This window comes from Hypanus sabinus, chromosome 21, assembly GCF_030144855.1.
Source record: "Hypanus sabinus isolate sHypSab1 chromosome 21, sHypSab1.hap1, whole genome shotgun sequence".
NCBI lineage: Eukaryota > Metazoa > Chordata > Chondrichthyes > Myliobatiformes > Dasyatidae > Hypanus > Hypanus sabinus.
In genome coordinates this window covers 58,565,094-58,592,848 of record NC_082726.1, presented here as the reverse complement: position 1 = coordinate 58,592,848, position 27,755 = coordinate 58,565,094, and the positions used below count along the sequence as shown (strand labels likewise).

At 39.3% G+C, this 27,755-nt stretch overlaps 1 protein-coding gene across 2 annotated transcripts in view; it reads left to right on the top strand.

Annotated features, from left to right (window-relative positions):
• Window positions 1-27,755, top strand: part of scaper (S-phase cyclin A-associated protein in the ER) — a 325,667-nt gene that overhangs the window by 18,057 nt on the left and 279,855 nt on the right. For both annotated transcript variants that reach the window (XM_059946644.1, XM_059946645.1), the window contains exons 4-5: window positions 5,635-5,723; window positions 25,412-25,609. In XM_059946644.1, the coding sequence (XP_059802627.1) occupies window positions 5,635-5,723; window positions 25,412-25,609 (287 nt within the window). The remainder of the gene's footprint in view (window positions 1-5,634; window positions 5,724-25,411; window positions 25,610-27,755) is intronic.

Here is a 27,755-nt window from a genome sequence, read left to right as displayed (position 1 = left end):
CACGTTCAATGCCTCTCATCATCTTTTACGTCTCTATCAGGTCATCTCTCATCCTCCATCATTCTAAGGACAAGCACACTCAACCTATTCTCATAAGGCATGCTCCCCAATCCAGGCAACATCCTTGTAAATCTCCTCTGCACCCTTTCTATAGTTTTTACATCCTTCCTGTAGTGAGGTACTGTGCTCAGTTCTGGTTACTCCAAGTGGGGCTTGATCAGGGTCCTATATTGCTGTAACATTACCTCTCGGCTGTTGAACTCAGTCCCACGGTTGATGAAGACCAATACACTGTATGCCATCTTAACCACACAGTCAACCTGTGCAGCAACTGAGTGTCCTGTGGACACAGACCCCCAAGATCCCTCTGATCCTCCACACTGCCAAAAGTCTTACCATTAATACTATATTCTGCCATCATATTTGACCTACCAAAATGAACCACCCACACTTATCTAGGTTGAGCTCCATCTGCCACTTCTCAGCCCAGTTTTGCATCCTATTGATGTCCCGCTGTAACCTCTGACAGCCCTCTGCACTATCCACAACACCCCTAAACTTAATGTCATCAGCAAATTTACTAACCCATCCCTCTACTTCCTCATCCAGGTCATTTATAAAAGTCATGAAGTGAAGTGGTCCTAGAACAGATCTCTGAGGCACTTTGCTGGTCACTGATCTCCAGGCAAAATATGACCCGTCTTATGATTATTCTTTGCCTTCTGTGGGCAAGCCAATTCTGGATCCACAAAGCAAAGTCCCCTTTGGATCCCATTTCTCCTTACTTTCTCAGTAAGCCTTGCATGGGGTATCTTATCAAATGCCTTGCTGAAATCCATATACACTACATCTACTGCTTTAACTTCATCAATGTGTTTAGTCACATCCTCAAAAAATTCAATCCTGTTGACTATTCCTAATCATGTTATGCCTCTCCAAATGTTCATAAATCCTGCCTTTCAGGATCTTCTCCATCAACTTACCAATCACTGAAGTAAGACTCACTGGTCTATAATTTCTTGGGCTATCTCTATTCCCTTTCTTGAGTAAAGGAACAAATCTGCAACCCTCCAATCCTCCGGAATCTCTCCCATCCCCATTGATGATGCAAAGATCATCGCTAGACGCTCAGCAATCTCCTCCTTCGCCTCTCAGAGAAGCCTGGGGTATATCTGGGCCTGACCCGGTGACTTGTCCAACTTGATGCTTTCCAAAAGCTCCAGCACATCCTCTTTCTTAACGTCTATATGCTCAAGCTTTTCAGTCTGCTGTAAGTCATCCCTACAATTGCCAAGGCCCTTTTCCGTAGTGAATACTGAAGCAAAGTATTCATTAAGTACCTCTGCTATCTCCTCTGTTCCATACACACTTTTCCACTGTCACACTTGATTGGTCCTATTCTCTCATGTCTTACCCTCTTGCTGTTCATATACTTGCAGAATGCCTTGGGGTTTTCCTTAATCCTGCTTGCCAAGGCCTTCTCTTGTCCCCTTCTGGCTTTCCTAATTTCATTCTTAAGCTTCTTCCTTTTAGTCTTATAATTTTCTAGATCTCTATCATTAACTAGTTTTATAAACCTTCCATAAGCTTTTCTTTTCGACTAGATTTTCAACAGCCTTCCTGTCTCATTGGAACATACCTATGCTGAACACCATGTAAATATCCCAAGTATTTGCCACATTTCTTCTGTAAATTTCCCTGAGAACATTTGCTCCCAATTTATGCTTCCAAGTTCCTGCCTGATATATTTTCCCCTTGCTCCAATTAAACACTTCCTGTGTTCCTATCTCTCTCCATGCTGTGGTAAAGGAGATAGAATTGTGATCACTACCTGCAAAATGCTCTCCCACTGAGAGATTTAACACTTGAAAAGGTTCATTTCCCAATACCAGATCAAGTACAGCCTCTCCTGTTGCAGGCTTAACTACATATTGTGTCAGGAAACTACCCTGAACAGACCTAACAAACTCCACCCCATCTGAACCCCTTGCTCTAGGGCGATGCCAATCAATATTGGGGAAATTAAAATCTCCCATCATGACAACCCTGTTGTTATTGTCCCCTCCATTCAAAAAATTGATTGTGACATAATTTCATTCATCTCTTTTAATCAAACCTCATTTTCTGAAGTGAGCCATATTTTCCGGCAAATTTTCTGTACCCTTCCCAGGGTTATTATATTCTCCCTGTAAAGTGGTAACTAGAACTTTTGTGATGGATTTGGCCTAACTAGCATTTTGTGCAATAAAATCAGAGAATATTGGACATACTCAGGTCAGGCAGCAGACTGTGAATAGAAAAACAAAATTCACAGTTTAGGGCAATCAGTGACTTTTCATCAGAACTGTAAAATGGAAAAACATGTATGATTTATGTTTTTAGAGATGTGGAGTTGTGAAGAGAACAATCAGAATGTCAAGATTGTCTTGTTGACACAATTACTTTTGGTGCCATGTAAGAGAGAGATTACTTAAGCTCTTTCTAGCCTCCAACCTGATGACATGAACATTGACTTCTCTAACTTCCGTTAACGCCCCTCCTCCCCTTCTTACCCCATCCCTGACATATTTAGTTGATTTTTCTTCTCTCTCTCTGCCCATCACTCTGCCTGTTCTCCATCTCCCTTTGGCGCTCCCCCTCCCCCTTTCTCCCGAGGCCTCCTGTCCCATGATCCTTTCCCTTCTCCAGCTCTGTATCACTTTCACCAATCACCTTTCCAGCTCTTAGCTTCATCCCACCTCCTCTGGTCGTCTCCTATCATTTCGCATTTTCCCCCTCCCCCCACTACTTTCAATTCTCTTACTATCTTTCCTTTCAGTTAGTCCTGACGAAGGGTCTCGGCCCGAAACGTTGACAGTGCTTCTCCTTATAGATGCTGCCTGGCCTGCTGTGTTACACCAGCATTTTGTGTGTGTTGTTTGAATTTCCAGCATCTGCAGATTTCCTTGTGATTATTTAAGCTCATCACCGGTATTGGGGTATAGCCGGCAGCAGCTCCTCTGTCCTGGAACAGTCCTGGTTCAGTCCTGTTCCCAGGTATAGTCCATCTTCGAAGATTCTTCCTCTCCCAGGGATGATGTCTTGAGTTTCTCTAGCTCTGGGCTTTTATGGAATGGGGTTGCTAGTTCCATGCCCAACACAAAATTACAGCTGGGCTGGGGCTGAGCTAAGAGAAGGAAATTAATACTTGAAAACTATTACTTGCTTCCAGTTCTGCTACACAGGATTGGCTGGTTATCTGAAATTGCAGAATTAATTTTTGATGAAAATCATAGATTTTGTTGCTTAGTTACAATAATATCCTGTGTTTGACTTATCACAAATATTATGATTATTTTCAAGCCGTACACTGCTTTTGCAATGCCTTTGTTGCCCAACTCCTGTATTTATGATGTAAATCCATCATGAGGTGGCTTTGTCTTTGAAAGATTCACAACATTTCAGAAATCAAGTATTATTAATTACTCCTATGCACAGGCAGTGCATAGTTGTATGAGGAGTCATGCTTTCGCTAATGTGGCACAATGTGTGTCTGTTCTCTCCATTTTACAACAGAGGAACAATTTTACAACAATGGCTCCATTCTATTTTTTCCACTTCCATTTATTTTAATCATGTATGATAACTTGTTTATTACTTCATCCCCAATAATGCAATTAGTCCAATTTTCACTCAGGGCTACAATATGAGTATTACTCTTAGATTTCTAATGGAACCAACCTATACAGAATCATCTAATATTGATCTAGCAGGTTTCCCTTTCTTACTTTTCTATTCTGAAACCTTTGCTTAGGGCCTCTCTCCAGGATAGAAGTTTGCAGTGTGACGATAATTGGTACTTCTCCACACGCAGTACCATCATGTCTGTCATGCATTGAAAATGAGAATTTTAGGGACAGAGCAAATAGCCATAAGATATAAATATAGGAACAGAATCAGGCCATTCAGCCTATCGAGTCTGCTCTGCCATTTGATCATGGCTAATTAATTATCCCTTTCAACCCCATTCTCCCACCTTGTCCCTGTAACTTTTGATAGCCTTATTAATCAAAAATCTATCAACCTCTGCTTTAAATATACCCAATGGTTTGGCCTCCATAGCCATTCTGTGGCATTGAGTTCCATAGATTCACCACCCGCTGGTTGAGGAAATTCCTCCTCATTTCTGTTGTAAAGGCATCCTTCTATTCTGAGGCTGTACCCTCTGGACCTAGACTCTCTGATTAAAGTAAACATCCTTTCCACATCCACTTTATTCAGGTCTTTCAAAATTTGACAAGTTTCAATGAGGTCCCCTCTCAAATGTAAAAAATATTATGCAAATCAAATTTATTTTGGTGAGAAGATGGCAGATTCAAACAATGCATCATCTATGAGCAAAGGATTATAAAATGTAAGATATTTTCCATCACTTTTAATAACTTCACCTAAGGAGTAATGTAGAAGAGTGTGCTGTTTATGCTGATGGTGGAAACCCTGTAGAAAATATGATTACAACTCTGATTTCTAAAACCACATCAACAAAATTTTTCTTAAGAAAACTGTAAAGTTAGGAAACATATTTTAATAACATGACAAAAATGATGTCAAGGACAATCTAGCACACAGAATTATCAAAGATGCTGTTTTATCTTTTTTGACCCTAAAGAAAGTCAGTGGCCTTTTTAGAAACTTGCAATTTGTGCAATTGTATTCTTTTTGTGATGTATCACAATGTTTAGTCTTGCTGGGTATTTTCCACTTTCCATTACAGCTTGGACATTTTGCCTCTGCATCCAGAGATAAAGCAGCTAAGACGATGCTAAATTTTCCCCGGTTGAATCGAGGGTATGGTATTGATTATTGGGAAAGTGGATCCTACGAATGGGCTGTCAGCGGTCAAGTTACATGGTCAAACAGTAGAAAATCAATGGATGTGATGGGATACTGCTTGAAGGGATCAATGTTTTTAGTACCACAAGAGCATCAATAAAAGCGAGCTGGGGTTTGTCATTTGTAAATTCAGCACAATTACTGGTTTAAAATGGCTCATAATGACAGGCTGCCTTGCTAACTTATTTTGGAGATAATGGCTGTGCATCAAATTTTATTTGTCACATCTGTTATGTTTATTTGGCAAGTCTCAATCTAAAGTGGGTATGGGATAACAAGCCACGGTAGAAATAGATAAAGCATTAAGAGCTGCAGGAGATAAACTGAATTGACAGGAAAAAAATAAGGTTATGAAAATTCAAAATTAAATACCTCTGGAGCAGGATTTAATATGTAGGTCTGATGCTTCTTCATTAAGGTGAGGCAGTATTGTGGAGAAAGTAATAACATTGCTATTCAGATATTGGCAAATACGGCAAAAATAATAACAGGAATTGCTTATTTAAGATGGATGGATTCCAACATTTTTTGTGTGGGAAGTAAGTGTAGGCAATTAAAACTAATTGGTCGATTGATGTAATAGCAGCCGGAATAATGCTAAACTATTTTCATAAGTATTTTTATAGTGCCACGTTATGTTACTTTAAGTGTATTAAGTTGTGTTAGTTTTCTTTCATTTTTCAAGAATGAAAGCTCTTGTTTCAGTACGGTGTTGACCATGAATTTCACTTCGGTAACACTTTTTAAACAAAATTATTGCAGGAAAATCCAAGCCTCACAACAGTGGAAAAACACGGGAGACAGTGAAATCACAGCGATCTGTTCCAAGTTCACAGAGGATTTTAAAACAGGTACTGATGGGAATTAATGAGTGCTGGTTTTAAACATCTGAATAATCTATTATAGCTCTGAAGTCCATGCACAGTTTATGTGGACATGTTCTAATGAAAGCTACGCTATTAGATTAAGCAGAATCTGCTGATGTAAACCTCTATTGTTATGTAACTTTGATTATGTAAACCTGCATATGTATTATAAGCTCAGCATTTTTTTGGTTGTGGTTTTCCAGAGGGAATAATTATCTTGAGACACATTTATGTCAATAGTTTTCATTATAATTATAAACATTAAAATTATGATCTTTTGAAATAAGAACTGGATGTACAGCATCATATTTTAGCCACAAGGTTCTTAATTGAATACTTGAGGATTTTCATTCACATTTTATTATTTTTGACAGACAGTACACTAAATCCTGAAATTGGAATTTTAATTGAGGAGTGAACTAAGGGCTGAATATTTCATTTTTAATTTTAATTTTATTTAGTGTTTTGTTATGATTGTTTTAGAAGCATTCATTTTTGTGTTTTTTAAACCAACATTGGACAAAACACAATGGTTTTCTGCCTCACACTTATGGTGATCTAGGTTCAATTTTGACCACAGCACTGTTTACGTGGAGCTTGAACATTCTCCCTGTGGCAACATTGGTTTCCTTTTCGTGTTCAGTTTTCCTCCCACAACCAAAGACATGCTGGTTCACAGATTAATTGACTATTGCAATCAATCCTGGAGTGTAGATGAGTGAGTGAATCTGGGAGAGTTTGATGAGAATGTGGCGAGAATAAAATGGGAACAGTGTAAGATTAGTGATGTTCAGCATTGACTTCGTAGGCTGGAAGACTGGATTCTATACCATGTGGCTCCATGAGTATGACTTTTTTCTTCTAATGAGGTGGTAGAGGAGGAGGCAAAAATTTGTATGTCAACCATGCTTTTGATGTCGATTCATCCAAAAGCATTAATAGTTTATCAAGTACTGTAATATATTGTTCAATGCAGCAGTCAACCTGCATATTGCAATGGTCCTCAAACAGTACTTTGATAAAGGTCCGTTGCTGTTTTAGGTATTATTCAGGGATAAAGATGATCTAGGCAGAACTATTCTTCAAGTTGCAATGTGGAATTATTTTGTACTGATTAGTGAGGAAAAGAGGTCCTAGTATAACTTCTTCATTCTAAAGTTAAAACACTTCTGGTACTGCATTGAAATTAGTCCATGCTTTATGTTAAAATTTCGAGTGTGCCTTACCCCAAGATCTCCAGAAGTGAGACCTCTGCTAACTGAGGCACCCGGAAATCCATGTCTTTAAGCATTATTGGCTAAAATGTACATATATAGTATTTGCTTTTTTGCTTTTCAGTTTCTCTATGGGGGTAGATAAACTATCTTAATTTTTAAAATTCCATACTGTCTGCAATCACCTCTTTAATAGAATGGCAAGGTGGCAGGACGTATTCAGGGAACCATCTCACTTACTCTGCAGCAGTATAACACTGAAGTGGATAAAGACCAGAAGATCCTACGGTATATCATACGGACAAGCCCCCTCTGTTCTTCAAGTTTCTGGGAACTTTTATACAGGGGTTGATATACTTCAGAAATATGTAATATCTACTGGAATACCAATAAGTGACATACTTTTTGGTTTTAGCTAGAGTGGGTAATAGCATTAACATTTTAATTTAATAGACTGATTCTATGAAAAGAAGTTTCTCCTGCTTGACAAATTTTCAGTAATGCAATATCTGTATACCATATATAAAGTCTAGCTACTGTTTAAAACTTGCAGGAGGCTCCCAGGTAATAACTTGCCATCAATACTTTTCAAATTCAAAAGATTACTACAAGCAGTCCCCGGGTTACGAACGAGTTCTGTTCCTGAGCCCGTCTTTAAGTCAGATTTGTACATAAGTTGGAACAGGTACATCTGGTATTATTTAGCGTCAGTTAGTCAAATGTTTGTCTTAGTATATAGTGTCTATTTTACCTTTCTATGTATATAAAACACTTAAGAAACGTATGTACTGTATTTCAATAATTAAACCACTGTATTGTTTAGTAATAATTGTAGCTTTCATCGGGGCAGGGCCTTTCACATGCTCCATTATTCTCACTTTATCCTTTAAAATTGTTCCGATCGTTGACCGAGTAATAACAGATGGCATTTCACCTTTTTCTGACCGCTTTATTTTTCCACCTTATTTTCAACCATGATTGTTTTCCTTTTCTTTGATGCATCACCAGCACTTGCATCAGATTTATGCTTTGGACATGGTTACAAGGATAAATACGAGAAAAATTTAAGCCAAATACAAAGTTACACACTCAGCACAGTGTTAACGGCAACAGGATCCGACTTAAAATAGTGGGACAGCATTCACTTTCCACAAGGCGACAAACCGCTGAAGCCACGCAATTTTTTCATGAGCGTCACAACGTAGTGCGTGCATTCGTCACTACGAACCATTGTACTTAACTCAGATTTTCAATATAATAGGCTTTGCAGCAGGCCGAACATAAGCACAAGTTGTTCGTAAGTTGGACGTTCATAACTCATGGACTGCTTGTACTAATATTAAATTACTTCCACTATTTGTAAGGTCTGTTAATAGGGTGCAGTTTTGGATTTGGCAATCTTGCTTCACTCAGTGTGCTGCATAACATACTGTAAAATATGTTTGTTACTTTTACCTGGAGTTGTTGAAGAACAGATCATAAACACAGTATGTCCTGCAATTTGGTACATAGCTTGTGTCATCTGTCTTAAACTTTGGCACAATGTAGTCATGGTATATATTGGAAAACATGGAAATGTCAAATGAAATATTGCAAATGAACATAATTTTAAATGCATTTTTAGTTAAATGCACTACTTCAGATGTTATTAACTATTACATCAAATAGTCAGAGCCATGCCTCAACACCAGGGGTTCCCAATCTGGGGTCCACAGATCCCTCAGTTACTGGTATTAACAAGTTTAGGATCCGCTGGTTTAGATTGAATCAGACCATTTCAGATCGAGTCTTTTGCATTACTCAAACATGCTTAGGCAAAGGGTAGATTGCTTTTATTGATAATAGGAGTAAAGGGAATATTCACTGCACAATGACATTATTCATTTATGTTGTATTATACACACAGGACCACTTTATTAGGTACAGGAGTGGAACCTAGTGTTGCTGTAGCCTCTCCACTTCAAGGCTTAACATGCTTGACTGTGCACCACTGATTGGTCAGAGCAGCAATTGAACCTTTAGACCCTGCCTGCATGTTTTTTATGCATTGAGTTGCTGCCATATGATTAGCTGATATATTTGCATTAATAGACAGGTGTACCTAATAAAGTGGCCAATGAGTGTATTGTTAACAATTAGCTTAGTAATTGGTATGTTTTATTACCTGATTTTATTACAATTTTTTTACTGATGGATATGAAATCAAGTACTTCATATTCTAATTCTTTTTAAATTTTATTTATTTTTTTGCTCAGCATAACAAAACTTTCAAATTCCAGATATATTTACATTTACATTTCTTCCCCTCACAGATATCAGCTATCAGAACTCCATCAAAATATAGACATCACCACAACATCCTATACAAAAACCCTTATTAGTATAGCAGACAGGTTTACATCTACATACTACAGAAAAGGTTGCCATATTTTATGAAAACTATTTGTTTTTGAGTGTACCATACATGTCAAAAAGTCCATAGGAATGTATTCCATGATTAATTTACACCAACCAAAAAGTTCAGGGGCCTTATTGGATATCCAACAAGTAAAATTTTCTTCCTCGCACAGAAAATCAGGATGTTAAAAAGTTTTTTCTGATGTGCATTAATAATATGACTGCTGGGAAAGCCTAAGAGGAAATTCTATAGTCAGGGGGTCAGATAGGAGATTTTGTGGGGCAGATCGGGAGTCTCGGATGGTATGTTGCCTCCCTGGTGCCAGGGTCCAGGACATCTCAGATCGGGTGCAGGCTATTCTTGAGAACGAGGGCATGAACCCAGATGTAGTGGTCCATGTAGGGATGTAGGTAAGGTGAGTGAGGGGGTCCTGCTTAGAGAGTTCAGGGAGTTAGGAGTGAAGCTGAAAGGCAGGACCTCCAGGGTGACAATCTCGGGATTGCTACCTGTGCCACGTGCGAGTGAGGCAAAGAATAGAATGATTATGCACATTAATATGAGGCTGAGAGCATGGTGCAGGAAGGAAGGGTTCAGGTTTTTGGATAATTGGTCTTTGTTCCAGGGACATTGGGATCTGTTTTGAAGGGACGGTCTACATCTGAACCGGAGGGGTACTAACATTCTTGCAGGAATGTTTGCCAGTGCTGCTCAGGGGGGTTTAAACTAGATGTGCAGGGGGCAGGGATCCAGATCCAGAGGGTTGGTCAGAAGGAGCATGGGGTTAAATGTGTAGAAGGTTTGGGTGATCTTGAGAAGGTCATCAAAATTCAAGGTGCAATTAGCCCGATGGAAGTTCAAGGAGCTGGGTTAGGTACAATAGACAGTGTTTTAAACAAGGAGAGGAGGAATGGGCTAAGAATTCTATACTTGAATGCGCGTAGTGTCAGAAATAAGACAGATGAGCTTGAAGTTCAGATGAAAATGGGGAACTACGATATTGTTGGGATAACAGAGACATGGCTGCAAGGGGATCAGGCCTGGGAATTGAGTGTACCAGGGTATATGTGCTATCGTAGAGACAGAAATATGGGAAGAGGGGGTGGGGTGGCCCTGTTGGTGAGGAATGAGATTCAGTCCTTAGCAAGAGGTGACTTGGGAACAGGGGAAGTAGAGTCTGTGTGGATTGAGCTGAGGAACAGTAAGGGTAAAAAGACCCTAATGGGTGTTGTGTACAGGCCCCCAAACAGTAGCGTGGATATTGGGTACAAGTTGATTGGGGAGTTAACACTGGCATGTGCTAAAGGTAATGCAGTCGTTATGGGAGATTTCAACATGCAGGTGAATTGGGAGAATCAGGTAGGTGCTGGACCCCAGGATAGGGAGTTTGTGGAGTGTCTAAGGGATGTATTTTTGGAACAGCTTGTGCTTGAGCCAACCAGGAACGAGGCTATTTTGGACTTGGTGATGTGTAATGAACAGGAATTGATAAGTGATCTTGAAGTAAAGGAGCCATTAGGAAGTAGTGATCATAACATGATAAGTTTTTATCTACAATTTGAGAGGGATAAGGACAGATCAGAGGTGTCAGTGTTGCAATTAAATAAAGGAGACTACGGAGCCATGAGGGAAGAGCTGGCCAAAGTTAAATGGGCGGATGCCCTGGCAGGAAAGACAGTGGATCAGCAGTGGAAGATATTCTTGGGCATAATACAAAAGATGCAAAAGCAGTTCATTCCAATGAGAAGGAAGGATTCAAAGAGGGGGAAGGGGCCACAGTGGTTGACAAAGGAAGTCAGAGATTGTATAGCATTAAAGAAAAAGAAGTATGACAGGGCTAAGATGAGTGGGAATACAGATGATTGGGAAAGTTTTAAGGACCAGCAGATCTTAACTAAAAAAGCAATACGGAGAGAAAAAATCAGGTATGAGCTCAGTCTAGCCAGGAATATAAAAGGGGATAGCAAAAGCTTTTTTAGCTATGTGAAGAGAAAGAAGATAGTTAGAACAATGTTGGCCCCTTGAAGAATGAATTGGGAGAAATTGTTATGGGAAACAGGGAAATGGCAACAGAATTTAATGCGTACTTTAGATCTGTCTTCACCAGGGAGGACACAAGCAATCTCCCAGATGTATGGATGGGCCAGGGTCACAAGATATCAGAGGAATTGAGACAGATTGACATTAGGAAAGAAACTGTGATGAGTAGACTGGTAGGACTGAAGGCTAATAAATCCCCAGGTCCAGATGGTCTGCATCCGAGGGTTCTAAAAGAGGTGGCTCAGGAAATTGTGGATGCATTGGTAATCATTTTCCGATGTTCCTTAGATTCAGGATCAGTTCCTGAAGATTGGAGAGTGGCTAATGTTATCCCACTTTTCAAGAAGGGAGGGAAGGAGAAAATGGAGAACTATCACCCTGTTAGCCTAATGTCAGTCGTGGGGAAGATGCTTGAGTCCATTATTAAGGACGAAATAGTGGCACATCTTGATGGCAGTAATAGGATTAGGCCGAGCCAGCATGGATTTACCAAGAGCAAATCATGCTTGACTAATCTGTTGGAGTTTTTTGAGGGTGTAACAAGGATGTTAGACGAGGGTAAGCCAGTGGATGTTGTGTACCTAGATTTTCAGAAGGCATTCGATAAGGTGCCACATAGGAGATTGGTGAGTAAAATCAGAGCTCATGGCATTGGGGGCAGGGTTTCAATATGGATAGAAAACTGGTTGGCAGATAGAAAGCAAAGGGTAGCAGTGAATGGGTGTTTCTCGGACTGGCTGGAGGTGACTAGTGGGGTACTACAGGGCTCTGTATTGGGACCACAGCTCTTTACGATTTATGTCAACGATTTAGATGAGGGCATTGAAAACTATATCAGCAAGTTTGCTGACGATACTAAACTGGGTGGCAGTGTGACATTCGAAGTGGACGTTAGGAGAATACAGGGAGACTTGGATAGGCTGGGTGAGTGGGCAGATACTTGGCAGATGTCATTCAATGTGAATAAATGTGAAGTTATCCACTTTGGAAGCAGGAACAAGAGGGCAGAGTATTGTCTGAACGGTGTAGAGTTAGGTAAGGGAGAAATGCAAAGAGACCTAGGAGTCCTAGTTCATCAGTCAATGAAGGTGAATGAGCAAGTGCAACAGGCAGTGAAGAGGGCAGATGGAATGTTGGCCTTTATTACAAGGGGAATTGAGTACAAGAGCAAGGATGTCCTTTTGCATTTGTACAGGGCCCTGGTGAGACCACACCTGGAATATTGTGTACAGTTTTGGTCTCCAGGTTTAAGGAAGGACATTCTGGCAATTGAGGAAGTGCAGCGTAGATTCACTAGGTTGATTCCTGGGATGGCAGGGCTGTCTTACGCAGAGAGATTGGAGAGATTGGGCTGGTACACGCTGGAATTGAGGAGATTGAGAGGGGATCTGATTGAAAAGTTTAAGATAATTAAAGGATTTGATAGGATTGAGGCAGGAAATATGTTCCAGATGTTGGGAGAGTCCAGTACCAGAGGGCATGGATTGAGAATAAGAGGTCAGTTATTTAAAACAGAGTTGAGGAAGAGCTTCTTCTCCCAGAGAGTTGTGGAGGTGTGGAATGCACTACCTCGGAAGATGGTGGAGGCCAGTTCTCTGGATGCTTTCAAGAAGGAGCTAGATAGATATCTGATGGATAGGGGAATCAAGGGATATGGGGACAAGGCAGGAACTGGGTATTGATAGTGAATGATCAGCCATGATCTCAGAATGGCGGTGCAGACTCGAGGAGCCGAATGGTCTACTTCTGCACCTATTGTCTATTGAAAGACACTGGGTCCATTTCAAGCTCCATCTTCAGAATCTTTTCCATTTCACCCAGAATATCACTCCAGTATGCCTGAAGTTTGGGACAAGTCCAAAAACAGTGGGTGGAAGTTCCAGTATTTACTTTTCATTTAGAACACATTGGAGAAACCCCTGTCTTAAATTTCAAGAGACGATCTGGAGTTAGATAGGCTCTATGCAGAATTTTGAGTTGCAATGCTCTAGTTCGAATGCAAACTGAAATTTTCTTTGCATTATCACAGATGTCTTCCCATGTTTCAACTGTAACTTCTACTCCCAGCCCTTCCTCCCAGACCCTTCCCAGCTGTTCAGCCTCTCCACAAGTCAAATCAAGTCAAGTCACTTTTATTGTCATTTCGACCATAAACTGCTGGTACAGTACATAGTAAAAATGAGACAATGTTTTTCAGGACCATGGTGTTACATGACACAGTACAAAAACTAGACTGAACTACTTAAAAAAAAACCAACACAGAGAAAGCTACACTAAACTACAAACCTACACAGGACTGCATAAAGTGCACAAAAACAGTGCAGGCATTACAGTAAATAATAAACAGGACAATAGGGCAAGGTGTCAGACCAGACTTCGGGTATTAAGGAGTCTGATAGCTAGGGGGAAGAAACTGTTACATAGTCTGGTCGTGAGAGCCCGAATGCTTCGGAGGCTTTTCCCAAACAGCAGGAGGGAGAAGAAATTGTAGGAGGGGTGCATGGGGCAAGAACATTCCCTCAGGATGCTGTAAAAAGTACTAATGGAGACTTCACCCTTAGAACCAAACACCCTCTTTTCTATGTCAGATCTATAGAAATCAGTTAACAATGATGTATTTTTCTGCATGTAATCTCTTATCTGAAAGAAATGAAAAAGATCCTTGTTGGGTATGTTAAATTTCTGTACTATTTGACTAAAAGACATCATCGTTCCTTCATCAGACAAATCTCCTAGATAGAAAATACCCTTAGAAATTCAAAGTTTAAATCCAGAATCCATTATGCCAGGCTGAAAATCTGGACTGCCGGTTGTTGGAGTGAAGGGTGATATTTTCTCTCAATTTAATTGCCCTCAATTTAACGCACCGCCCTCCAAGTCCTGACTGTGTTAATTGTGGAGAAGCACTGTCGACGTTTTGGGCCGAGACCCTTCGTCAGGACTAACTGAAGAGCCAGATACTAAGAGATTTGGAAGTAGTGGGGGGGGGGGGGGGGGAGGGGGAAATACGAAATGATAGGAGAAAACCACGTCCCATTCCCATTCTGATATGTCTATCCATGGCCTCCTCTACTGTCAAGATGAAGCCACACTCAGGTTGGAGGAACAACACCTTATATACCGGCTGGGTAGCCTCCAACCTGTTGGCATGAACATTGATTTCTCTAACTTCCGTTAATGCCCCTTCTCCCCTTCTTACTCCATCCCTGACATACTTAGTTGTTTGTTTTTTTCTCTCTCTCTGCCCATCACCCTGTCTGTTCTCCATCTCCCTCTGGTGCTCCCCCCCCCTTTCTTTCTCCCAAGGCCTCCCGTCCCGTGATCCTTTCCCTTCTCCAGCTCTATATCACTTTCACCAATCACCTTTCTAGCTATTAGCTTCATCCCACCCCCTCCGGTCTTCTCCTATCATTTCACATTTCCCCCTCCCCCCACTACTTTCAAATCTCTTAGTATCTGTCTCTTCAGTTAGTCCTGACGAAGGGTCTCAGGCCGAAACGTCGACAGTGCTTCTCCTTATAGATGCTGCCTGGCCTGCTGTGTTCCACCAGCATTTTGTGTGTGATTTTCCAGCATCTGCAGATTTCCTCGTGTTTGCTGTACTAATTGTTATTGGATTGTGACAATACTCCTTAAATAGTTTCATCTTATTGAGGAAAAGCAAATTAATAAGAGATTATTTTGCTTGTGAAGTTTTCGTATTCTACTTTAAGCATTTGACATAAAAGTGGTTACCTAAATCCTGGGTGGTGATTGTTATTGTTTCCTGTGGACACTGGAGGGCGCTCTTACTTTGGAAACAATGTTGATGAAAGTTTATTTTAAGTAGAGATGGGTAACTAGTTATAAAGTGAAATTGGAAGCTCACTTTGTCCAGTTTAAATTATTTGTTATAGGATATATTTTGATTAATTCCCATTGATGATAGTTGGGGATGCTCTTTGATCATTCACCGCATGCAAAATAATCTCTGCTTGGCATCATCAAGTTCAGAATAAATTTATTATCAGAGTATGTATATGTTACCAAATACTATCCTGAGATTTATTTTCTTGCAGGGGTTCACAGAAGTACAAAGTACAGTAGAGTCAATGAAAACAAAGACTGACAAACTGTGCAAATACAAGAAGATACACAATAATAAATAAATAATGCTCAGAACATGAGTTGTTGGGTCCTTGAAAGTGAGTCCATAGGTTGCATTCACTGATCAGTTCAGTGTTGTTTTGAGTGAAGTCGTCCATTCTGGTTCAAGAGTCTGATCATTATTGAGCAGAATTAGGCCATTTGGCCCATCAAGTCTTCTCCGCCATTCAATCATAACTGATCCTTTCCCCCCCCCCTCAGCCCCACTCCCTGTCCTTCTCCCTGTAACCTTTGATGCCCTGTCCAATCGAGAACCTATCAAGCTCTGCCTTAAATACACCCAACAACCTGGCCTCCACAACTGCCTGTGGTAACAAATTCCACAAATTCACCACCCTCTGACTGAAGAAATTTCTCCACATCTCTGTTTTAAATGGACACCCCTCTATCCTGAGGCTGTGCCCTTTTGTTCAAGACCTCCCTGCCATGGGAAACATCCTTTCCACATCTACACTTTCTTGGCCTTTCAACATTTGAAAGGTTTTATTGAGATCCCCCTTCATTCTTCTAAATTCCAGCGAGTACAGACCCAGAGCAATCAAACGTTCCTTGCATGATAATCCTTTCATTCCCAGAGTCATCCTTGTGATCTCCTCTGAACCCTCTCCAATGCCAGCACATCACTTCTTTGATGAGGAGCCCAAAACTGTTCAAGGTGAGGCCTCGCCAGTGCCTCATAAAGCCTCAGCATCACGTCCCTGCTCTTGTATTCTAGACCCCTTGAAATGAACGTTAACATTACATTAGCCTTCCTCAACACTGACTCAACCTGCAAGTTAACCTTTAAGGGTGTTTTGCACAAGGACTCCCAAATCACTTTGCATCCCAGAGTTTTGGATTTTCTCCCTGTGTAGAAAATAGTGTTCAAATTTATTTCTTTTTTTTTTTGTAATTTATTTTTTATTGAAGTTCATCATCGAAGAAAAAATCCATAAGATGTATTTCAGATAATTTACATATTGTATAGTCATATATGCCACAAATCTCCACATAATATTTATCAGGTATACACTTATAAAAAAAAGAGGAAAGAAAGAACAAGCAAAAGGAGAAAACTATGTACAAGTAGAGAGTGAACTGTTTTTTTACAACATATTGATTTGTGAGAATAAGAGCAGGCTTATGAGGTGTTATGTAGTTAAACCATTTTTCCCAGTATGAATCAAATTGTTCCAACTTATGATTAACAGATGCTGTTATCTTCTCCAGTTTGTAAATGTCCATTGTAATTTCCATCCATGCACTTAAGGTCGGGCTCTCCTGTGATAACCATTTCCTGGTAAGAGTCATTTTACCAGCCACCAACAGTATATTCATTAAATATTTAACTCTTTTCAACTATTCTTGAGGCATATACCCAAAATATATGGTCTTACCCTCTAAGGGTATTTCACATTTAAAGATGTCTTGTAGGGCACTGTGTATCCCACTCCAATAGCCTTTGATAATGGGGCATTCCCAGAAAATATAATGGTTTGCATTTTGATTTCCACAATTTCTCCAGCAAACAGGGAGGTTACTATCATAATGAGATTTCTGAGTGGGTGTAATAAAAATTCTTATCAAGTTTTTCCATTCCATTTCTGTGAACTGGTACGCTTCTATTGATATCTCCATAATATTGTCCATTCTTCCTCACTTCACATTTATTTCTACTACCAAAGTGCATGACCATGCATTTTCCAACATTGTATTTCATTTGCCACTTTCTTGCCTATTCTTCTAATCTGTCCAAGTCCTTCTGCAGCCTTCCTGTTCCCTCAACACTACCTGTCCCTCCACCAATCTTCGTATCATCTGCAAACTTGGCAACAAAGCCATCTATTCCATCATCTATGTCAATGATATACAGCTTAAAAGAAGTGGTCCCAACACTGATTCCTGTGGGACACCACTAGTCACTGGCCACCAATCAGAAAAGGATCTTTTTATTCCCACTTGCTGTCTCTTACCAATCAGCCAATGCTCAAACCATGTCAGAAACTTTCCTGTAATATTATGGTTATAGGATACTAATTATTCTTGAACCTGGTATGAGATCCAAGGCTGCTATACCTCCTTCCTGATGGTAGCAGTGATTCAAATATTCATCGATAAGATTGGCATTTCATTTAAATCAAAACAAAGGAGGTTTCCCAACAATGCACAGACCTTTTGTGTGAAATGAGTTTTGCATCGTAAAGGTGCAATCTGCTAATCTTTTCTCAGACAGAATGCTTTTAACTGGGAGATGCCTTTCTCAGCCTGTTTTATACTTTAATGATATGTATTTCATTATATGTTGAAACGTGTATGCCACACTTCAGGTCTCCCAGTGATGAGTGAATCTTGGATAAATTAATAAAATTCATTTGGATCCAAGCTGGGGTTAATTTAACTCTGAATATGTGAACTTGGGCCTATTGGTTTATGCTGGCAATAATTCTACTTGGCCATGTCTTGACCTGGTATTTTGCTATCCTGCTGAGACAGGCTGGGTTTGATGTTGACAGTATTCTACCATTAGCCAATTTGCATTGTATTGCTCACAGATAAACAGCATTAAACATTTAGACATACAATTCTGTTCCCCAAACAGCCAGAATGCTGGTTATTATTGTTACTTGACCCATAACTCAATAATTTTATAATTGATTGGATGTGAAAAATATAATGAAACTCTGAAATCTATACTGTCTCATAAATTTCCTTTGCTGCATAAAGCAATTTATATTAAGCCAGTTTAATTTGACAGGGTCATGTGGGTCTCTGTTTCTCATGCTCTCTCTCAATGTAAAATTGTTAAATCTGGAAATTTCTTATTAAATTGAGATGCTGTGTTTTAGTTGAAAATCAATAATTATTGATTGTTTTCAGTGAAACTAAACACCCTAAGATTAAAAATGTAGAATCAGAATTATAATAGTGTACCATGTATAGAACATCTTCTGCATGATCAGGCTTTAGTTATTTTAAAAGTATTTTGTACTAATTTTCTTAATTTGTTTCTGAGAGCTTACTCAAATTTAGTTCAAACAGCAATCTGTTTGTAATATTACACTCAAAATTGCCATTCTTGGTGTATGTGCTTATTGAGTAGAGTTTGGGCAAAGCCTATAGCTTCCACAAAACGTAGAAATACTGGCAGTATTGAGAATTGCCAGATGATCTCATGTGGCGGAAGCAAGAATTTGTTCTATAGCCATTTATACCCAACGTTTAAATAGATCTCCTTCCAAATTAATATATTCCATCTTTGTGATAATAAGTAAAATTAGTTAGAAAGGGGATAACCAGAGGAGAGAGAAAGTAGAACACAAGTTGCAGAAGTGTGTGTTATTTGAAGTTGGAAAATTCCATTTTCATTCTGTTGGGAAATTGGGCATTGATTTTCTAACTTGAGGTAACACAATCCCTGTATTCCTTTCTCTATCTATCTTTCTGCCTCTCTCATGGTAATCCAGTTTCATTCTCCTTCCCTACCTTGTTCCTTCTGCCTATCACTATACTCAATATCTTCTGGTTCTCCCCACATCTCCCCAAACTGGTTCCACTTATTTCCTTCTAGCTTCTGACTATACGTCAAACCTTCTCAACTTGGCTCTGCCTCCCTCTCCATCCTTCCTTGTCATCTCGTTTGATCTGTCCATCATCTCCCCCCTCATCTGGTTCCACCTATCTCTAGTCCTCCATGCCTCACCCCTCCCTCTTTTTTTCTTTAGACTGTCTATCTCCATTTTACATCCTCAGTCCCGATGTAGGTCTTGACCTAATACATCGCCTATCCATTTGCTTCTCCTGCAGCTGCTTGAGTGGCTGAGTTCCTCCAGCAGTTTGTATTCTCTACCCTTAAAGCCTATGGTAGTTTGCTGTCTTCACTTTGGAAGCTAGTAGAGACAATATATTGTGATTCCTTAAAATAGTTAGCAAATAGTAATAGTATGTACCAGTGAGAAGTTTCAAAGCTCTTTAGTCATTTGTGATTAAAATTTACTGCATTTAAGATATTTAAAGAGATAATTGAAAATTATTTCCGTAGATGTTAAGATGTAACCATAACCATAAAGCATCATGAATGCACTGCAAGTTAATAGACCTTGAAAGTAGTTTGACTAAGTGATGATGATAATGAATGTAAACTAAATATAAAGCCCTAGTTGGGCAGCATTTATAAAGAGCGAGACAGAATTAATATTCCATGGCAATGACCCTTCAGGTTAGTAGATCCCCTACCTTGGCCTTAGTAAAAGGCAAGATCGACCAGAAGTAAAACCCCACAACACAGAAGTAGAAATAATGTATAAACACCAGGGGTACCCACCCTTTTTTTTAACACCATGGACTGGTTTAATATTGACAATATTTTTACAGACCAGCCAACTGGTGGGGGGGGGGGGGGGTTGTTAAACACGATCGGAATACAGTGATACTCGAAGCAGGTTCCTTATGTCCAGTCTATTCCACAATTTAGTTTTCGTGGCTCTCGGCACTTAACTTCTGTCCAACGCTGCTCACATTTTTTCCGCTTAAAAACTCAACAGGTTTGTCTTTAAGTGCTGGGTGCTTGAACTCAAGGTACAGAAGCAGTTTTGAGGGCTTCATTGCCTCATTGGACAGCTTCCGGGCCCAAACTCCAGCCTCCCGCCTGCCTGCCGCTAGATGCCTTGGCCAGGTGTGGCTGGTCGTGGGTGGGGTGAGAGGACAAGGTGAGGGCCGGAGGCCCCCGTGCCGGGGCTGCAGTGTTTGCAATCTGGAGAGAGCGAGCGAGGAATGCAACAGGGCGCCCGCCCGCCCCCCCCCCCCCCCCCCCGTAGGATCTATCAGCTGGCAAAAGTTTGTTTCAGTAGATCACAGCAAGATAGCTGCACTGATACTTACGAAACGCTGAGCCCAAATTAGGTCATCTGCGAATATTTTAGCACCGGATTTCTCACGAACATTCAGAGTATTAAACAGGTTTAGAGGCAGCGCTCCAGGCCAGTAGCAACAGCACTTCTTGCCGGCTGTGCGAGGCCAACCAGTGATCCCGGGTGCGAGCGTATCACTGCGTTTAGGCGACTGATGACCTTGCATGGATTCAAGTTCAACAGTGGGCATGACAGGGAATGAGGAAAGGTGCAGCTGACTCATATCGTTTCCTCGCGGCCCTGTGGTTGGGGACCACTGAAGTACACTGTGTAGTGCGGGGGAAATGCACGCATGTGCACTGGGCAGAAAGGACAGAACTAAAACCCCGCCACCCGGAAACAATCTCTCAACAATATTTGTGTATTTATTTTTCTTTTTTTTTTCGGGATCTACTGGGAAAGTCTCAAAGGTCGACTAGTCGATCGCGATTGAAGGGTTGGCAACCACTACTTCAGGTGAACAGGAATCGCAAGAAAAACTGATGTTTAAAGGTGGTATAGAACAAAGGGAATGTCAGTGGAAGACCAAGTTAACAGAATTGTTTTTGAACCATCTAGTGAATGAGGACAGCCAGAGCGAGTTTAAAAAAAAGGGAGAGCTGTATCTGCAAAAGACCACAAGACATTGGAACAGAATTAGGCTATTTAGCTCATCAAGTCTGCTCCTGCGTTCATTTATGACCGATTTATTATCCCATCAGCCGATATCCTGTGTTCTTGCACGCATTTATCAACCTATACACCTGCACTTTTAATATACCCAATGACTTGGGCTCCATAGCTGACTGGCAAAATGCAGAACTTAGTTGTTGGAAGTACCCAGCAACTGTGGAGAGAGAAGTCTGAGTAAATGTCAATAATGAGTATATGTGTTGATTGTTTGTAAAGCTTTCCTTGTGTTTATTTTTGGCTTCCTATTGGTTTGTGATTGTAGCATAATGTATTCTAGTCTTGTTTAGTATTTTATGCTTTAAAAGTATTGTGTCTGCTAAGTTTAAAAGTCAAATAGAATGTGATTTAGTGTTTCATATTCTAGTAAACAATATTAAGTGATTTGATTAACACTCCTTGCTTGAGATTCAGTACAGTTGTGAAATAAAACGACCCAATGTGAATCAGCAGATCTTTCAGTAAAAATGGTCAAATATTTTATATCATTTGCTCAGGTGAATTATTAAGTTTTTCAGCGTGAGATGCATTACCAGTCTACTTACAAAAATGGTTTGTTACAGTTTTCATGTTAAGAAAAATGTAGCTGAATTGATTAAAGTTTGGGTGAATGCATACTTTCCACTTTCATACCTGATAGATTCTCAATTTGCTTTAAATGATCAGCAATTTAAAAAGAAAACACCAAGTCATTGTTTTGTTTCCCAAATTGCGGGGATTTTGTTCCTGGTCTCATAATCAATAAGGGATGTGTGTGAGGTCAAGCTTTCAGTATTGCACAGATGAGAAGATTGTTGGGACTATTGATTAGAGGCCAAGGATGTCCGTGTGGGGACTGGAGAGCTGATTCATGTGTAGTTTAAAAATAAATAGCATGTAGGCTTTCATATAGTAGATTAAAGTGGAATTTTATATACATTAAAAATTCCAGTTGTTTTTCTTTGCTTTTTTACTACATGCCAAATATGAGCATTCTTAAAGATTCCGTGTGTCCTATGTGCTGGATTAATAAATAGATATTATCTATTACCTAGTTCTGACAATAATTATCTCTGCTATATTCCTATTCCAGCCCTGGATGGCGTGACTGGAAATGAATCCTGGCATTGCACTGCCATTACTATTCTGCAGCTGGTTCAGAATGACCCCTGCATGTGGCTAATGAAGGGTAAAATTCCAAGATTCATCTCTACAGTCATATCCTTCTCCCTCTGACTTGATTGACAGTTATTGAACGGTAACAAACAAGTGGTGTCATGGCTGGTTGATAACTGGGAGATGGAAGATGACCTTTCCATTAGCCAACTGGTACCTTGGTCAGTGCAGTAAGATAAAATTACATGCGCATAATTTTCTATCTGATTTGTTGGTGAAACTGACTTTATTATCAAACACATCTTTTGCAAATTGGAATTAACTTTATACTATTTATACCAAGTTATCCTTAATGGAAGGAGCACCTTGTTGTTGAAATTAACTTAAGTGGAGCAGATTTTAGTAGGTTAATAGATGTAACCAGCTGTCTAATTGTGTTGCTTACATACTTTTATTGTCCATTTCATTAAGTTTATCTTAATAGTTGGAGTACCAACATTGCTGGTTTGAAACCTATTCAGCCATTCTTTATCATGCTCTATCTACAGTCTGTTTAGATTTCATTATAAATAACTTGCCATGTCCTAGGCCTTTACATGTTGGTAGCAAAGTAGAACTCTTCACTGTAGTTAAATATTTAGATAACAAAGTTGAGGCATGACTCAAACATTAATTGAAACATTTGACCAAATATTAATTAACCTGTGTATTTTACCAATGTGTTGAGCTTGGTTTTCAGAACAAAATTGCAAGTGATGATCTAACTACGCTGATCAGAATTCAAAATGCATTCTGGTATCAAAATGGTATCCAAAATGCTTGGACATGCAAACAGATGCGGTATTGGTACTATAGAGATTGAGTGACTGTATTCTTTCACCTTATGTTGGAACATAACCTTGACAGTGTGCTCCCTTGAGCATTCTGACCACATTTGATTTAATCCCAGCTGTACAAGCATTTATGTGGTCACTTTGAAACCTGTGAGCTTGCTGTAATTTTCACTTTCACCATCTCCTGTCTTCAAACCAGGTGAATGTTCATGATGTGATTGTGTTATCCATTTGACCATCAATTTCCAATCCAGTTTCTAATGACTTGTATACTTACAATACTGTGACCCTTAGTCTTAGGCCCTTTAACTTTGTAGTTCACTGCTTTGAAGTGAGTTTACATTATGCACAGTTCATAACGATTTTTATCTGTGTGATCATCAGATGTAGAAAACTAATGTGTATTATGATTAGAAACTTGCAGGTGATTAGTTAAGCAGCATTTGAAATGGTTAAGTAAATATGTTTTCATTCTGTCATGTTCTTTGTGTTTGTTAGGGATTTAGTTTTAAACAGAAAGGATAGCAGCCATACTTTAAAATGTTAAAGTTCATGGACTTTATCACAAAATAACATCATGTCAAGTGTTCTGAAGTGTGGGGACAAACACTAAATATCTATCAATATGATTGCATGAGCATTGATTTCTCTAACTTCTGGTAATTTATTGTCCCTTCTCCTTCCCTCCTTCATTCTTTATTCTGATTCCTCTCACCCCTTCTCATCATCAGTTCATCACTTCATCCTGGTGCCTCTCCTCCTTCCCTTTCTCTAATGGTCCACTGTCCTCTCCTATAAGATTCCTTCTTCAGCTCGTTACCTCTGAGCTTCTTACTTAATCTCACCCACCTTCCCTCTCACCTGGCTTCATCCATTACTGAAGAGCTTGTTCTCCTTCCCCTCCCCACCACCTTATTCTGGCTTCATCCCACTTCCTTCCTAGTCTTGGCCCAAAATGTCTATTGTCTATTCTTCTCCATAGATGCTGCCAGTCTTCCAGAACTTTGTGTGTGTGTTCCTCAAGAGTTCCAGTATCTGTAGAATCTCTTGTGTTTACCAATTTCTTTTTTTTTTAAAACTTGCTTTGAGTTTTCAAATAATTACAGAAAGAAAAAAAGAAAAAAAATACCCTTCCCCCCTCCCCTTAGCCCCTCCCCCCTGTTTACCAATTTCTTATAAATGTGTTGGGACTTAGATCTTGGCAATGCCTCTATTTTTCTTGTAGGTGTTCTTATTCAGTTTCTCCTTTAAGTCTTCCTGTACTGAAGTTTGTTAAGTACACAGGGGGCACAGATCTTTGGATGTTGGCCAACTTCTGGCATCTCATCAAGTAGCAAATCTCCATTTTTGTGCAGATGCATTGGTTGTAACTGGTTGACTGACCATCACTGTAAGTTTGTGTACACATGAACCGTTTAATCCATGACATTTGTTTCTGGAAATGTCTGTTTATTTAAACTGTACTCAGTTGTTAACTATAGATGTCAGCTTGGCTCATTTTAACATACTTATGAATAAAAAAAATTGCTGCTTGAAACACCTCTGGAGTTTACAACAGTGTAGAACAGAAAGAGGATGTGTTGTTGAAGAGTGCTTAACTTCAGATGCAATATTAAACTGATGTTTTGCCTCTTTGTTCTAATCTATAAAATATCCTGTGTTTCTTTGTATTTACTGTGAATGCCCACAGGAAAATGAATCTCAGGTTCTATTTGGTGACATATATGTGCTATGATAATAAATTTACTTTAAACTTTTGAAATAACGTCATTACTTGCCTACATCTACTGCATTTCAAGATAGTTAATTGTAAGTAAAACTCCAGATTGTAGTGAAACACAAATGCAAGTTAATCTTTTGATTTGAGCACAAAAGTCAATTATCATGTGGAGAAAATTTTCTTAATGTAACCCATAGTCTTATTCCTAATTGAATATAAAAATAATGTTCAAATTAAAGACAAACTTTAAACTACAACTTAGGAGAATCTCTTAAGGCTGAAGTTCTTCATGAACATACATGTGAAGCCAAGTTATGTCCTTGACACTTTTAAATTGATCATGTTTAAGGCTGTTGGATTATTGCAATGTGACATCAATAACTGACAAGACCATTGGTCTGGGTATATGTTGAGTATGTTGTTAATTCCAGATATTTTTCACTGGTCTGTGAAATCAACTGTATTGCCCTAATTAATTACAAAACCAACTCATTTCAGCTCATTGTTTGGACAATTTACTTCTGAGTCACTATGTTAGACTTGTATCCCCTTAAATATTTAAAAATTAACTTCATTTGTCACATGTAAGTTGACTAGAGCTTTGTAATAGTATGAGATTGCTTATTATATAGCTTATACTGTATCATGGAACAGCCCTCTCTGTTTCTACTGTAGTCTGTTTCAACTGAAAAGTCCTCGCTGAGCTCTGTTGGGGAGAAAAACGCAGTTGAGAAGAGTCCAACGAAAGGCCGGCAGCTCCGGAAGATTGACTTGAGAGCACGCTACTGGGCATTTCTATTTGACAATCTTAGACGAGCAGTGGATGAGATTTATGTCACTTGTGAGTCAGACCAGAGTGTAGTGGAATGTAAGGTATGAGATTTTCTTTCCATATTGCTGTTGCTTGTTAGATAATTTTACTCTAATATAGTCCAATTTTTGACTGATATTTTGAAAGTATTTGTTTTGGACAAAGTTCTATGGAATCAGATATGCTTATCATTTCAAAAGGAGTGACAGTGTGAATGTGTTGTTTACAATCATATTGCATACATAATTTGCTGTAATTTATGTACAGAATAAGTAATATCTTAGATCTAATGGAACTCTGAAATTATGACAGTTTGGTGGACAGTTTCAATAAAAATAAGTAATCTAAGTTAGGAAATGGAATCGTACTATTTTTTGTAATTAAAATGCTGCATTTATGTGTGAATATACAAAATAAATTTTGAAAGAGGAATGACAACTTATTTGGACTATGCAGAATTTGGCTTTTTGTTGATTGCAGTTCGTTTCAATGAAGAACATGTTCACTGTTGCTTTGTTTTATGAATGGAGACCTTTGTGGTTCCAGCAGCACAGATACTCGTGATTCTATGATTATCAAGGCAATGCCAATTTTCATACCATTTGTATGCTTGCAAGCATACCTATGTGTATAGCATTTACAAGTTGTATTATCCATCAGCTATGCATATGAGCTAAGTAACTAAGAGGAAAGAAGTCGTTCGCTGCTATAAGAGATATTGAGTTATTTGTGTCCACTTGTCAGGCAAATGTGTCTATTTGATGGCATTGCATAATTATTTTAGTTTTGAGCTGAGTCGAGACTATTCAGCGATTTTTTTTTTCCCTTCCTGGCTAATTGAAGTTGATTTTATGGGAGGCCTAGCCTGCTGGTTGTAAATGAATTCATTGATTGTTTTCAGTAGATGGCAGCATTGAGGCTTGGGTTTTTTCCTCCTTCTGGACATTCCTGTGTTTCCTGTTTAATGTCTGAATTGGGCTTTTAACCCTTACAAGCAGGCAGCATATCAGAACATTCCTGCATTTATGTCTGATTATAAAGTGAGATTGATGAGCAGTTTTAAACTAGTGCATGGGTGGTGTACAGTTCTCGTGCATTTTCTGCCCAGTTTTTGATAACTTTGTTATTATTGGAAACTATTTTCAGAATCTCTGGTTAATTCACCATCGAGGTTGACTGTCACAATTTTTGACAGAGATTTAGCTACACCCATCATTGCACACCTGTGGACTGTTAGGACCATAAGACAATAGGATCAGAATTAGGCCATTGAGTCTGCTCTGCCATTTATCACAGCTGATTTATTTTCCCTCTCAACCCCATACTCCTGCCTTCTCCTCATTACCTTTGACACTCTTGCTAATTAAGAACCTATCAACCTTTGCTTTAAATATTAAATAATTTGCCCTCCGTGGCCATCTGTGGCAATGCATTTCACAGATTTACCACCCTCTGGCTAAAGAAATTCCTCCTCATCTTTGTTCTAAAGGGATGTCCTTCTATTCTGAGGCAATGCCCTTTGGTCCTGGACTCTTTCACTACTGGAAACATACTCTGCATGTCCACTCTATCTAAGCTTTCAATATTTGATAGGTTTTAATGAGAATCCCCTCCCCCCCATCACTCTTCTAAATTCCAGTGAGTACATGTTCAAAGCTATCAAATGGCCCTTTTACATTAACTCTTTAATTCCTGGGATCATTCTTGTGAATTTTCTTTGGATCTAGTTGTGCTGAATAAGAGAGCAATTGTGAGTGAGCGAGCAATTTTGGTGCTCAGTTCAAAGTTGTAAATTGTGCAGAGGTGACGGTGGGGGGGGGGAGGGAGGGACTGCTGCTTTATAGCTTTACAGCTTAGTTGGTAGTTAGTTTCTCATAATCAAAAGGTTATGGGTTCAAACCCTGCTCTTGCATGTGAGCATCATATCTAGTTTGACATTTTATCAAAGTGTTGCATTTGGTTGCTGGAAGCGCTATTCTTTGAGTAGACTTTAAAAGTGTATACCCATCTGTAGGTTTAATATAAATTAAAAAAATCCCAGGTACGCAAGTTATTGGTAGCCTTGGTCAACATTTCTTCATTCATCCAGCCTTGGTATAGATTGTCAAAGTGGGTAACTAATGTGCTGTATATGGGATTGTCTCATATTAAGTGTCTGTTGCGTTCATATACCAGAACATAAAAATAAATAATTTGTGAGTTAATGAT